The 14,759-nt window shown below is 37.7% G+C and overlaps 1 protein-coding gene across 13 annotated transcripts in view; it reads left to right on the top strand.

Annotated features, from left to right (window-relative positions):
- Positions 1-14,759, top strand: part of LOC109037037 (uncharacterized) — a 135,578-nt gene that overhangs the window by 48,639 nt on the left and 72,180 nt on the right. For all 13 annotated transcript variants that reach the window (XR_011900854.1, XR_011900855.1, XR_011900856.1 and 10 more), the window contains exon 2: positions 14,056-14,247. Coding sequence is in view for 10 of the 13 variants with exons in the window: in XM_072306413.1 (XP_072162514.1) it covers positions 14,056-14,247 (192 nt within the window). In the remaining 3 variants the exon portion in view is untranslated. The remainder of the gene's footprint in view (positions 1-14,055; positions 14,248-14,759) is intronic.

Below are 14,759 nucleotides of genomic sequence, written 5' to 3'. Positions count from 1 at the left end.
TTTCGTTTCCGAGAAAATTCGACTTTAACCTAAGTCGCATGCGTATCTTATGTATACATACGAGTTTTTATGCTTGCTTGAATACATGGGAGTCTTAACTTTTACTATCTACGGGATGTATATCTGATGGTAAAAACACATCTATGACTTATATTTATCTTATATGTATACGCTGTTTTATTCCTTACATTAATTTCAGATTGTGCAAAATATTCGGATTTTTGGACTTGTAAAAATTTTTCGGGATCGATAGACCATATCCTGTAGGATGGGTCGGTATTGGAGACGGAAATTAAAATATTTTCGGAAAATTCCCATCCTCCGATCCGCCTCGGACCGATGTGTTTCTTTTACACTATCGAAGATCGGAAAACTGTACAGACCGAATTTTGATACGTCTTTTCGTTTTCGAGAAAATTCGACTTTTACCTAAGTCGCATGCGTATCTTATGTGTACATACGAGTTTTTATACTTGCTCGAATAAATAGGTTGGTAGTTCACTCTTGAGTTTAGTTATTGACAGGTTGTATGTCTGATGGTAAAAACACATCTATGATACATACCTATCTTAAGTGTATACGCGGTTTTGTTCCTTCCATTGTTTTCAGATTGTGCAAAGTATTCGGATTTTTGGACTTGTGAAATATTCAGGATCGATAGACCATATCCTCCAGGATGGGTCTGGTATCGGAGACTGTAGAGTAGGGTCTGATTGGAAATTAAAAAATTTTCTAAGTCCCGCGCTGGAAAATATTTCGGAAAATTCCCATCCTCCGATCCGCCTCGGACCGATGTGATTCTTTTACACTATCGAAGATCGGAAAACTGTACAGACCGAATTTTGATACGTCTTTTCGTTTTCGAGAAAATTCAACTTTTACCTAACTCGCATGCGTATCCTATGGGTATATACGAGCTTTTATTCTTTCTTGAATAAATAAGAGTGTTAACTCTTACTATTGACAGGTTGTACGTCTGATGGTAAAGACACATCTATGAAACATACCTATCATATGTGTATACGCGGTTTTCCTCCGTGACCTTCATAGATTGTGGTCCTCGCTCCATCCAAAGTTCAAAATTCATCGTGAAATAGCTGTCTGTTTGTGGATCGCACAACGGTGTGACGCCTGGTTTTAGTTTCTACAGATCATGGGTTATCAGGAAAGCGTAAAAGTGCATTGCGGGTAGCCCGCGCTCGCGAAAGGGTAGGGGAGATGTGGCTGAGTTGGGACGGGTTTGAGTTGGGACAGTTTAGTTTTTTCATATGACAGTTGGTAGCAGAACGTCGATTTTTGGTGTGGTGGTACCCCCGAGACATCCAAGTAAACAGACCTTAAAACGGGAGCGATTGGCCGTGTTTTGCACTTTTCAGGTGGGATTGTTTTTTTTGGAGCCTAAAAGCTCGTATTTTTTTTTCTAGAAAATGACGTGTGGTTCTCAGAGATTTAAACATTTTGCTGATGTTTTTGTACCTATGTTGAGGGCAGATCTTCTGTCATTAGTTCCCTTTGCGTTTTCTTCCATATTCCTAACCTCAAATTCTCACCATCAATATTTACGCGGAAGGACCTTCCAGTCTGAGTTGGGACAATGCACTAGTGGAAGAGTTGGGACGGCCCAACTCATAGTATGTAGGTTCTCTTCCAAAATGTATTGAAGTTTAGTCGCTGTATGCCAATTTGATGTTACCTACTTAACAAAAATTTAGAATTAGGTATTTGTTCTCAAAAATTAAATTTTTACGTACTGATTTATTACTTCGTCATTACAACTGTCTCATTTTGACTATTAAAATAATTTTTCTACCTATTAAAATAACTTTTTTACATTATAGGTAAAGCAATATTGTTTGTATATGCTGCTAAGTGCCTAAGTTCTCATTAAAGTTTAATTTGTTCTTAAATTTGAAGATTTTTCTACTCTGTCCCAACTCTCCCAGGGAGCCGTCCCAACTCTCCCAGGGGGTGTCTGAGATGGGACACTTTTAAATTTTTTCTATTTAATTTGTAGCAAAGCTCCTATTCGTTCAATTGAGACCAAACCTCGCAGTAAGAAGCATAAAAGTGTACTAAATAAGAGGATATTTTTAGCTTTGTGATATTATGCAAATTTTGGGTGCTTCGGGGGAAAATGAAAAAAGTGTCCCAACTCTCCCACACCTCCCCTATGTGGTGAAACTTCAGCACATTCCTATGGGTCCTCGCTCGATGCGTCCTGAAATCAATGTTCGACGCTGAATATCTGTTGGTCCACAAGTCCTAAAAAACTTTGTAGAGCTTTCATTGAGTTCGTAGTACTAACAGCTATCAGGAAAACTTAAACTTATACCGCCAGCAGATTTGCCTGGGTTACAGCGCTGCGTTGAATTTCAGAGGGAAAAATTCGAAAAGTCCGTAAAATTGTCAGTTTTCAACACCGATTGCCGTGGGTCCCTGACTCAAAAATTATTTCTAGAGCTTTAATTGAGTTCGTAGTACTAACAGCTATCAGGAAAACTTAAACTTATATCACCAGCAGATTTGCCTGGGTTACAGCGCTGCGTTAAATTTCAGAGGGGAAAAATTCGACAATTTCGTAAAATTATCAATCTTTAACACAGATTGCTATCGCTCCATAAGTCCTAAAAACCTTTTAGAGCTTTCATTAAGTTCGTAGTACTAACAGCTATCAGAAACACTTAAATTTTTAGCGCTACTAAATTCGCCCGCGGTAGGGTATGTGGTGTAACTTCAGTTTATGGGTCCTCGCTCGATGCGTCTCAAAATCAATGTTCAACGTGGAATATCTGTTGGTTCGTGGGTGTCAGAATAGTCTTAGGACCCTTAATCGCTTGTATGGATCGAGGAGTATCAGAGATACCTAAAATTTGATTGCGCGCTCTCACCATTGGTCGTACGGACCCAAGGAAAGTCTTAAGCTTCGCTACCACCCTTGGTGGATCTATCGCGACATGACCAATGTTTATGCTTGCTTGAATAAATGGGGAACGATAGTTTACTCTTGATATTTACTTTGTCAGGTTGTATGTTTTTCAAGGAAATTCAACTTGTACCTAAGTCGCATGCGTAATCCTATATGTATTTGCGAGTTTTTAAATTTCGGTACCTATTAAAAGACCATCTCCTCCGGGATGGGTCTGGTATCGGAGACTGGAGAGTAAGGTTTGATTCGGGAAATTAAATAATATATCTAAGGCCTGCGCTTGAAAATATCTTCGGAAAATTCCCCTCCTCCAATCCGCTCCAGACCTGTACGATTCTTTTACACTATCGAAGATCGGAAAACTATACAGACCGAATTTTGATACGACTTTTCGTTTACGAGAAAATTCAACTTTTACCTAAGCCGCATGGGTATCCTATGTGTATGTACGAGTTTTTATGCCTGGTTGAATGAATGGGGATTGCTAGTTTACTCTTAATATTTATTTTTGTCAGGTTGTATCCCATCAAGAACACTTCCGCGTAAAAATGACCCGCCGAGCTAAAAATATAAATATTCATCACCTTAAATGTAATGATATCACATAAAGTATAGACACCTAGTAAATTTCATGAATATAAACTTTAAGTATCTCCTCCCTTCAACATTATTACCGGAAAACGTAAATTTTAGGCAAAATTTTAAAAAGGGTGCAAATTTATCATTATTTTTTTGTAGTGATTATGCAATGGTGTATGTTACCCCTTCAACTTACAGGTTATGCAATGGTGTATGTTGTCCCTTCAATTTATAGGTTATGCCTTCAATTACCTGTTACCCTTCAATTTATAGGTTATGCAACAACCTTGCTAAGGGTTTAATTACCGGTGAAACTTGAAAATATGAGATTGACGTGTGCAATGAAACTCGATGATTTAGACGAATTTGACGGCACCAAATCCGCTACTCATCAATTATGACTGTAATGAGACCACCGGGAAGCCTCCAAATTAATTATCAATCCAAAAATCAATAAAGGTCTTATGGGATCCACCGTATTATTTACAGGGACGTGTCGTAACCCGCGATGGACCGTTCGATCTAACATTTAAGGTTTGATAAAAGATCGATATTCAGGTCTGAATTACTTCAAAATCAATTATTGACCATAGATTTAGATAGGAATACAATAATATTCAATTATTTCGCTTCATTACCATAATTTTTAATAGGAATTCATCGATAGCCCATTATTTCGATTCTTCACCGTAACATCAAATAGAAAAATCTCAACAGTTGATGATTGCGAATATTTACCGTAATGAACCACTAGACAAGTTTCTTATCCAAAATTTCACGTAAAACACGATGCGCACACGAGCCCAATTTGGAAACTTGCAATCATCTTCTTACTTTCATGACATGACCTCTCGGGTGCTGTGAGGATAGGTAACCAAGAATTTTCAAAAAAAAAAAAATTTCACTCGTGCAAATTATGCCGGGGTCGCCTCATTATCCATACTGTGTTGGATGTCGCTGATCCTCGACACAAACTCATAAAAATTAGTACATGCCCAATTTAGAAACCTGCAATCATCTTCATACTTGCATGACATGACCTCTCTGGTGCTGTGAGGATAGTTAACCAAAAATTTTCAGAAAAATCCACTTGTTCAAATTATGCCAGGCTTGTCTCATTGACCATGGTCCGTCAGATGTCTACAGCATTCCACCCAAGCTCATGTAAACGGGTACGAGCAGAATTTAGAAACTTGCAATCATCTTCAAACTTTCATGACATGACCTCCCGGGTTCTGTGAGGATAGGTATTCAAGAATTTTCAAAAAAAAAAATCGACTCGTGGAAATTATATCAGGCTTGTCTCATTGACCATGCTCGGTCAGATGTCTATATCACTCGACCCAAACCCATAGAAACGGGTACGTACCCAATTTAGGACCTAAAACCATCTTCATACTTGCATCACATGACCTCTCTGGTGCTGTGAGGATAGTTAACCAAGAATTTTCAATCGATGGTTTTTGCTCAATATCTCGAAAACGGTGCAGCCTAGACGATTTTTGACGACTTCACACCCACCATTTTTCAAATATGAATGTAATAAGACCACCGGAAGCCTACGAAAAATTTATCAAGCCTAAAAGACTCAAAATTTCATTGCGGGAGCCCCCAGTTGCGAAGAATAGTATTGAAAAGCTCCAGTGCATTGCTTTACGGTCGATGAATCGTTCGATCTAACATTTAAGGCAGGGTTAAGGAACGAAAGTCAGCTACGGTTAAATTAACGATCGATTCTCTACCATAATTTTCATTAGATATAAATCGAAAGCCGAATATTTCGATTCTTTACCATATTTTTTAAAAATAGAAATAAATCGATAGTCGAATAGTTCCCATAAATTTAACGGAAAAATGTCACCAATCGTTGATTCCGCTTATTTATTATAGCTTTAAAGGGAATTATACCGACAGTTGATTATTTCGATTCTTTACTACATAGTTTTAAAGGGAAATATACCGATATTCAGCTGTAAAGGGGAAAATCGATGCCTAATCGATGATCTTGATTTTTTACTATGACCCAAAATCTAAAAAATTGAGATGGTAAAGATTAAACTTGCAACATTATCGTAAAATTAACCTTTAATAATATCAAAAACAAAGAAAAAACTTTCAAAGAAAAATAATTGATATACGGAAAGGAACTTATGCGAGCATTTCTTAGGAAGGGCCAATTGGATTGCATTTTGCAAAAAGGAACCACTAGCATTGCAATGTTGTTAAGATTGTGCAACTTCTTTTGTCTTGGAGGAAAAACCCGATTATCCATTAACAGTTTCTATTTTACTCGCTAAAAACTGTAAATTTAAGACAAAAATTACCATATAAATTTCATAGTTTTTCACGATTTCCGCAATTTTATTGCAAAGGATGAAGTTGCACAATCTTAGCATCATTGCAATACTAGTGGTTCCTTTTTGCAAACGTTTTTAAACATGTTTGCGTTTTTTAAACGTGTTTGTGTTTTCTAAACGTGTTTGCGTTTTTTAAACGTGTTTGCGTTTTTTAAACGTGTTTGTGTTTTCTAAACGTGTTTGCGTTTTTTAAACGTGTTTGCGTTTCTCGAACGCGAACTGTTTTAAACTGTAACTGTAACTGTAACTGTAAATATCCAACAAAAAAAAAAAATAATAAAATTTTTTGATTCGTCAAACTGAACATTCCAATTATCCAATCCCAGTTGCCCGTCCCAAAACACAAGGTTCCGATACACATCACGTTTTACTAAACGCGTGGGTTTTACTAAACGCGTGGGTTTTACTAAACGCGTGGGTTTTACTGAACCCGTGGGTTTTACTAAACGCGTGGGTTTTACTAAACGCGTGGGTTTTACTAAACCCGTGGGTTTTACTGAACCCGTGGGTTTTACTGAACCCGTGGGTTTTACTAAACGCGTGGGTTTTACTAAACCCGTGGGTTTTACTAAACGCGTGGGTTTTACTAAACGCATGGGTTTGACTAAACGCGTGGGTTTTACTAAACGCGAACGTTTTTAATCATGTATGTTTTAATACATGGATGTTTCTATCATGGATGGAGGTGTGTAAAATACATGTTCTATTTTTGAATAGTCAAAATTCATTTTCCAACATCAAACCCTATTATTGAAGTACATCAAATCTAAAAATACAGTGTCCAAACTTAGCGTTTTTACTATTCATCTCAAAACGATACTGAAAAAAGATTGGGAACTTTACGAGGTCTGCCCGGAAAATATCGATAATTTATCTTTTTTTTTTATTAATTCAGATTTTAATGCAGGTAATTGTCTGGACTTTATCCTCCTCTATATCACAATTAGGTACACAACAGAACTTCGTTAGCTTTCAATCGGACATTAGAAAGAAGTGATTAAAATATGCGTGTCAAGTGCCATGCTCGCGTTTCCTTTTATTTATTTTTTTCCGTAAAATATGTGAGGGTGAAGATTCATTAAATTTTACTTCAACTGAGGAAAACTGAGTCTTGGATCTACGGATACAACCCTGAGATACAATCACAGTCCTCAAAATGGATTGCACCGTGGACATCATGAATATATTCCTCGGGGTACAATGATCATATAGAAGAAACTGACCAGGAAACTTTACAACGCTTGTGGGATGCTATCATGTGAATACGTCCTGAATAAACACTTCGAGAGCGCTGAAGGGTATATTCAAAGGAGACTTATTGGAGTACTTAAAAAGAAAAACTTCAGTGCCTATTGCTAAAACAAGTGTATTGTATCCTGAGGAGAATATTTTGAATGGAAATTGAGGAAAAATACCATGAGTGGTTCAATCAAAATCCTTAATACAATCTCAAAACGAACAGTTCTTACTCGGTTTCTGCATTCATCGTTAACTCCAGTGGAAAATATCCTAGCTGTATTTGGAATTCTTGCAGGAGGATACAATGGAAACAAGAATGTTTGCTATATAAAAGGTCCTTTGAAAAATGTTTTGATCAGGATTTATGAGGACAAAGAAACACTCCTTACCGACGGGCTCATTTTCATTACTTTTAAAAAAATCTGGACATTTTGTGTTCGGTTGTAAAACAATCATTCCTCAAATTTATTGTTCATTTTTCGATTCGGACCTAGGTGAACTTTCCGGAATAATAAACTGACTCATTTTTCATTTCGTCAAGCTTCCAGGTAACTTAATTTTCATACGAGAAGCCACGAGTTTGCTTCAATCAGTAGTTATCACCTCTAAGAGAATAATTCAAAGACGTTCATTTTTCGATTCGAACCTAGGTGAAATTTCCGGAACAATAAACTCTCGCCAAAGCTGCCCGAATAATTGGATTGCATTTTGCAAAAAGGAACCACTAGTATTGCAATGATGCTAAGATTGTGCAACTTCATCCTTTGCAATAAAATTGCGGAAATCGTGAAAAACTATGAAATTTATATGGTAATTTTTGTCTTAAATTTACAGTTTTTAGCGAGTAAAATAGAAACTGTTAATGGATAATCGGGTTTTTCCTCCAAGACAAAAGAAGTTGCACAATCTTAACAACATTGCAATGCTAGTGGTTCCTTTTTGCAAAATGCAATCCAATTGGCCCTTCCTAAGAAATGCTCGCATAAGTTCCTTTCCGTATATCAATTATTTTTCTTTGAAAGTTTTTTCTTTGTTTTTGATATTATTAAAGGTTAATTTTACGATAATGTTGCAAGTTTAATCTTTACCATCTCAATTTTTTAGATTTTGGGTCATAGTAAAAAATCAAGATCATCGATTAGGCATCGATTTTCCCCTTTACAGCTGAATATCGGTATATTTCCCTTTAAAACTATGTAGTAAAGAATCGAAATAATCAACTGTCGGTATAATTCCCTTTAAAGCTATAATAAATAAGCGGAATCAACGATTGGTGACATTTTTCCGTTAAATTTATGGGAACTATTCGACTATCGATTTATTTCTATTTTTAAAAAATATGGTAAAGAATCGAAATATTCGGCTTTCGATTTATATCTAATGAAAATTATGGTAGAGAATCGATCGTTAATTTAACCGTAGCTGACTTTCGTTCCTTAACCCTGCCTTAAATGTTAGATCGAACGATTCATCGACCGTAAAGCAATGCACTGGAGCTTTTCAATACTATTCTTCGCAACTGGGGGCTCCCGCAATGAAATTTTGAGTCTTTTAGGCTTGATAAATTTTTCGTAGGCTTCCGGTGGTCTTATTACATTCATATTTGAAAAATGGTGGGTGTGAAGTCGTCAAAAATCGTCTAGGCTGCACCGTTTTCGAGATATTGAGCAAAAACCATCGATTGAAAATTCTTGGTTAACTATCCTCACAGCACCAGAGAGGTCATGTGATGCAAGTATGAAGATGGTTTTAGGTCCTAAATTGGGTACGTACCCGTTTCTATGGGTTTGGGTCGAGTGATATAGACATCTGACCGAGCATGGTCAATGAGACAAGCCTGATATAATTTCCACGAGTCGATTTTTTTTTTTGAAAATTCTTGAATACCTATCCTCACAGAACCCGGGAGGTCATGTCATGAAAGTTTGAAGATGATTGCAAGTTTCTAAATTCTGCTCGTACCCGTTTACATGAGCTTGGGTGGAATGCTGTAGACATCTGACGGACCATGGTCAATGAGACAAGCCTGGCATAATTTGAACAAGTGGATTTTTCTGAAAATTTTTGGTTAACTATCCTCACAGCACCAGAGAGGTCATGTCATGCAAGTATGAAGATGATTGCAGGTTTCTAAATTGGGCATGTACTAATTTTTATGAGTTTGTGTCGAGGATCAGCGACATCCAACACAGTATGGATAATGAGGCGACCCCGGCATAATTTGCACGAGTGAAATTTTTTTTTTTTTGAAAATTCTTGGTTACCTATCCTCACAGCACCCGAGAGGTCATGTCATGAAAGTAAGAAGATGATTGCAAGTTTCCAAATTGGGCTCGTGTGCGCATCGTGTTTTACGTGAAATTTTGGATAAGAAACTTGTCTAGTGGTTCATTACGGTAAATATTCGCAATCATCAACTGTTGAGATTTTTCTATTTGATGTTACGGTGAAGAATCGAAATAATGGGCTATCGATGAATTCCTATTAAAAATTATGGTAATGAAGCGAAATAATTGAATATTATTGTATTCCTATCTAAATCTATGGTCAATAATTGATTTTGAAGTAATTCAGACCTGAATATCGATCTTTTATCAAACCTTAAATGTTAGATCGAACGGTCCATCGCGGGTTACGACACGTCCCTGTAAATAATACGGTGGATCCCATAAGACCTTTATTGATTTTTGGATTGATAATTAATTTGGAGGCTTCCCGGTGGTCTCATTACAGTCATAATTGATGAGTAGCGGATTTGGTGCCGTCAAATTCGTCTAAATCATCGAGTTTCATTGCACACGTCAATCTCATATTTTCAAGTTTCACCGGTAATTAAACCCTTAGCAAGGTTGTTGCATAACCTATAAATTGAAGGGTAACAGGTAATTGAAGGCATAACCTATAAATTGAAGGGACAACATACACCATTGCATAACCTGTAAGTTGAAGGGGTAACATACACCATTGCATAATCACTACAAAAAAATAATGATAAATTTGCACCCTTTTTAAAATTTTGCCTAAAATTTACGTTTTCCGGTAATAATGTTGAAGGGAGGAGATACTTAAAGTTTATATTCATGAAATTTACTAGGTGTCTATACTTTATGTGATATCATTACATTTAAGGTGATGAATATTTATATTTTTAGCTCGGCGGGTCATTTTTACGCGGAAGTGTTCTTGATGGGATACAACCTGACAAAAATAAATATTAAGAGTAAACTAGCAATCCCCATTCATTCAACCAGGCATAAAAACTCGTACATACACATAGGATACCCATGCGGCTTAGGTAAAAGTTGAATTTTCTCGTAAACGAAAAGTCGTATCAAAATTCGGTCTGTATAGTTTTCCGATCTTCGATAGTGTAAAAGAATCGTACAGGTCTGGAGCGGATTGGAGGAGGGGAATTTTCCGAAGATATTTTCAAGCGCAGGCCTTAGATATATTATTTAATTTCCCGAATCAAACCTTACTCTCCAGTCTCCGATACCAGACCCATCCCGGAGGAGATGGTCTTTTAATAGGTACCGAAATTTAAAAACTCGCAAATACATATAGGATTACGCATGCGACTTAGGTACAAGTTGAATTTCCTTGAAAAACATACAACCTGACAAAGTAAATATCAAGAGTAAACTATCGTTCCCCATTTATTCAAGCAAGCATAAACATTGGTCATGTCGCGATAGATCCACCAAGGGTGGTAGCGAAGCTTAAGACTTTCCTTGGGTCCGTACGACCAATGGTGAGAGCGCGCAATCAAATTTTAGGTATCTCTGATACTCCTCGATCCATACAAGCGATTAAGGGTCCTAAGACTATTCTGACACCCACGAACCAACAGATATTCCACGTTGAACATTGATTTTGAGACGCATCGAGCGAGGACCCATAAACTGAAGTTACACCACATACCCTACCGCGGGCGAATTTAGTAGCGCTAAAAATTTAAGTGTTTCTGATAGCTGTTAGTACTACGAACTTAATGAAAGCTCTAAAAGGTTTTTAGGACTTATGGAGCGATAGCAATCTGTGTTAAAGATTGATAATTTTACGAAATTGTCGAATTTTTCCCCTCTGAAATTTAACGCAGCGCTGTAACCCAGGCAAATCTGCTGGTGATATAAGTTTAAGTTTTCCTGATAGCTGTTAGTACTACGAACTCAATTAAAGCTCTAGAAATAATTTTTGAGTCAGGGACCCACGGCAATCGGTGTTGAAAACTGACAATTTTACGGACTTTTCGAATTTTTCCCTCTGAAATTCAACGCAGCGCTGTAACCCAGGCAAATCTGCTGGCGGTATAAGTTTAAGTTTTCCTGATAGCTGTTAGTACTACGAACTCAATGAAAGCTCTACAAAGTTTTTTAGGACTTGTGGACCAACAGATATTCAGCGTCGAACATTGATTTCAGGACGCATCGAGCGAGGACCCATAGGAATGTGCTGAAGTTTCACCACATACCCTTTCGCGAGCGCGGGCTACCCGCAATGCACTTTTACGCTTTCCTGATAACCCATGATCTGTAGAAACTAAAACCAGGCGTCACACCGTTGTGCGATCCACAAACAGACAGCTATTTCACGATGAATTTTGAACTTTGGATGGAGCGAGGACCACAATCTATGAAGGTCACGGAGGAAAACCGCGTATACACATATGATAGGTATGTTTCATAGATGTGTCTTTACCATCAGACGTACAACCTGTCAATAGTAAGAGTTAACACTCTTATTTATTCAAGAAAGAATAAAAGCTCGTATATACCCATAGGATACGCATGCGAGTTAGGTAAAAGTTGAATTTTCTCGAAAACGAAAAGACGTATCAAAATTCGGTCTGTACAGTTTTCCGATCTTCGATAGTGTAAAAGAATCACATCGGTCCGAGGCGGATCGGAGGATGGGAATTTTCCGAAATATTTTCCAGCGCGGGACTTAGAAAATTTTTTAATTTCCAATCAGACCCTACTCTACAGTCTCCGATACCAGACCCATCCTGGAGGATATGGTCTATCGATCCTGAATATTTCACAAGTCCAAAAATCCGAATACTTTGCACAATCTGAAAACAATGGAAGGAACAAAACCGCGTATACACTTAAGATAGGTATGTATCATAGATGTGTTTTTACCATCAGACATACAACCTGTCAATAACTAAACTCAAGAGTGAACTACCAACCTATTTATTCGAGCAAGTATAAAAACTCGTATGTACACATAAGATACGCATGCGACTTAGGTAAAAGTCGAATTTTCTCGAAAACGAAAAGACGTATCAAAATTCGGTCTGTACAGTTTTCCGATCTTCGATAGTGTAAAAGAAACACATCGGTCCGAGGCGGATCGGAGGATGGGAATTTTCCGAAAATATTTTAATTTCCGTCTCCAATACCGACCCATCCTACAGGATATGGTCTATCGATCCCGAAAAATTTTTACAAGTCCAAAAATCCGAATATTTTGCACAATCTGAAATTAATGTAAGGAATAAAACAGCGTATACATATAAGATAAATATAAGTCATAGATGTGTTTTTACCATCAGATATACATCCCGTAGATAGTAAAAGTTAAGACTCCCATGTATTCAAGCAAGCATAAAAACTCGTATGTATACATAAGATACGCATGCGACTTAGGTTAAAGTCGAATTTTCTCGGAAACGAAAAGACGCATCAAAATTCGGTCTGTACAGTTTTCCGATTTTCCATAGTGTAAAAGATTCGCATCGGTCCGCGGCGGATCGGAGGATGGGAATTTTCCGAAAATATTTTCCAGCGCGGGACTTAGAAAATTTTTTAATTTCCCGAATCAGACCCCATTCTCCAGTCTCCGATACCAGCCCCATACTGTAAGATACGGTCTATCAATGTTGAAAATTTTTACAAGTCCGAAAATCCGAATTTTTTGCACAATCTGGCAACCATGTACGGAAAAATCAGCTAATTTCTTGCCACATCTGGCAACACTGTAAAATTCGATGTTGCAAAATTGCACAAATAATTAAATCATTTTATTTATTTGCTCCATCCGGCAACGCTGTACGATTTTTATTGAACCTTTTACCTGGTCAAGTCGCTATTTTCACCCTACTCATTCACGCGTCGCAAGCAACCTGGCGCGTCTGCTTCTTGCCACTGCGAGCGCGCCTTCATTTCCTCCCGCACGCTACAAGGACAACCGCGATGATTAAGAATTCCATTTGGCGAAATCGAGCCAAAAGCAGGCACCAGTATGTATGGGTTATTTTAGTGATGGGTGGATTTTATTTAAAATTCCTAGGAATCCTAGGTATAGTATAGTATTTACTATCGTAAACAATTATCATTTATTCCATCACTTCTTCGGATTATTTATGTTTAATCAATCTAAATTCATGTGAAGTGTACTTCATCTGTATTTCCATTAATTTTTTCTTTCCCTGGAACCTTATGTAAATGCGTTTGAATCCATCAGAAACTAAGTCAGTCAAAAGCAAATTTAACTACATTCAACTCCAGTGAAAACAAACTGTATTTCACAAATCAAAGTAATAATTAAAGCAACCAAACTGTCAGTCAGAATTGTTCCAAAATTATTAGGTAATGCTTTTATCAGCTCATCATCTGATCCAATAATTTTAATTGTGGCATTTCATCCGGCATGTGTCGCCGCACGACCTCTATGATACTGAAAGTCTCACATATATAATTTTAAAGGGGGGTCTGGGGGGCGGAGCCCCCTCAGCAGTTAGCGTTAGCTACTTGTTTTAACTTGATTTTTCATTTCTCTCTTGACTTCATTGAAACTGATATTTTTTCTGCCATTCCGTAGTTCATGTCACTAACTTTTTTATAAGTCCTCCTAAAGTCTTTGAAACTCTGTGAATTTTTGTCACTACACCTATTTACAGTACTTTTGGACAGCTCAAGTACAATTTTTTTTTTATTTCTTACTTTTCAGATCCTGCCTGCTCTTACGACTTAGATTCCGCGACGGTTCATACGCCGCCGCCGCAACTGACAGCGATAGCAGACGGGCTGCCGCCGCAACTGCCAACAGCGCAACTGCCAACAGCGCAACTGCCAACAGCGCAACTGCCAACAGTTACGTCTGGAAGGCGTAATGTAGACGCAATGTTAGAGGAATCTCTGCGTACGTAAGCAATTATTATTCCTGATGACTACATACGAGCCCCACAATTTATAACATGTTCCACGGGTGTATGATTTTATATGTACTCAAAGTATCAGTAGTATGAAAATAACAGTTAAAGCCCACTAGACCGTATAATCCAGATACGACTCTTGTTACGAGGTGGAGAACAGGGTCGGTTCATCAGACCGATTACGAACGATGAAATTTCTGATAGAAATGATGGTGCTCTCCTATTTCCACGCAATCCCCAGATTGCATCGAAATAGAATAGCAATGGGCCGGTCAGGTGTATTCAACCCAAATCCACGCAGAAGTGCAGGACAACGGTCCTAAATCGATCGGATCCACGGAATCGACTGAAATCCATTTCGACGGGTCCAGGCCCATTGGAATTAATTTCCGTTGATTTCGTGAAATGAATCGAGATGCTGATCGATTTGAATTACATTTCAACTGATTATGTATACATCTAGGTACTGTTCCCGCCATAGCGGACGCACAAGGTCGTA

This window comes from Bemisia tabaci, chromosome 1 (genome assembly GCF_918797505.1).
Source record: "Bemisia tabaci chromosome 1, PGI_BMITA_v3".
Lineage (NCBI taxonomy): Eukaryota > Metazoa > Arthropoda > Insecta > Hemiptera > Aleyrodidae > Bemisia > Bemisia tabaci.
This window is presented reverse-complemented; position numbering and strand designations above follow the sequence as displayed.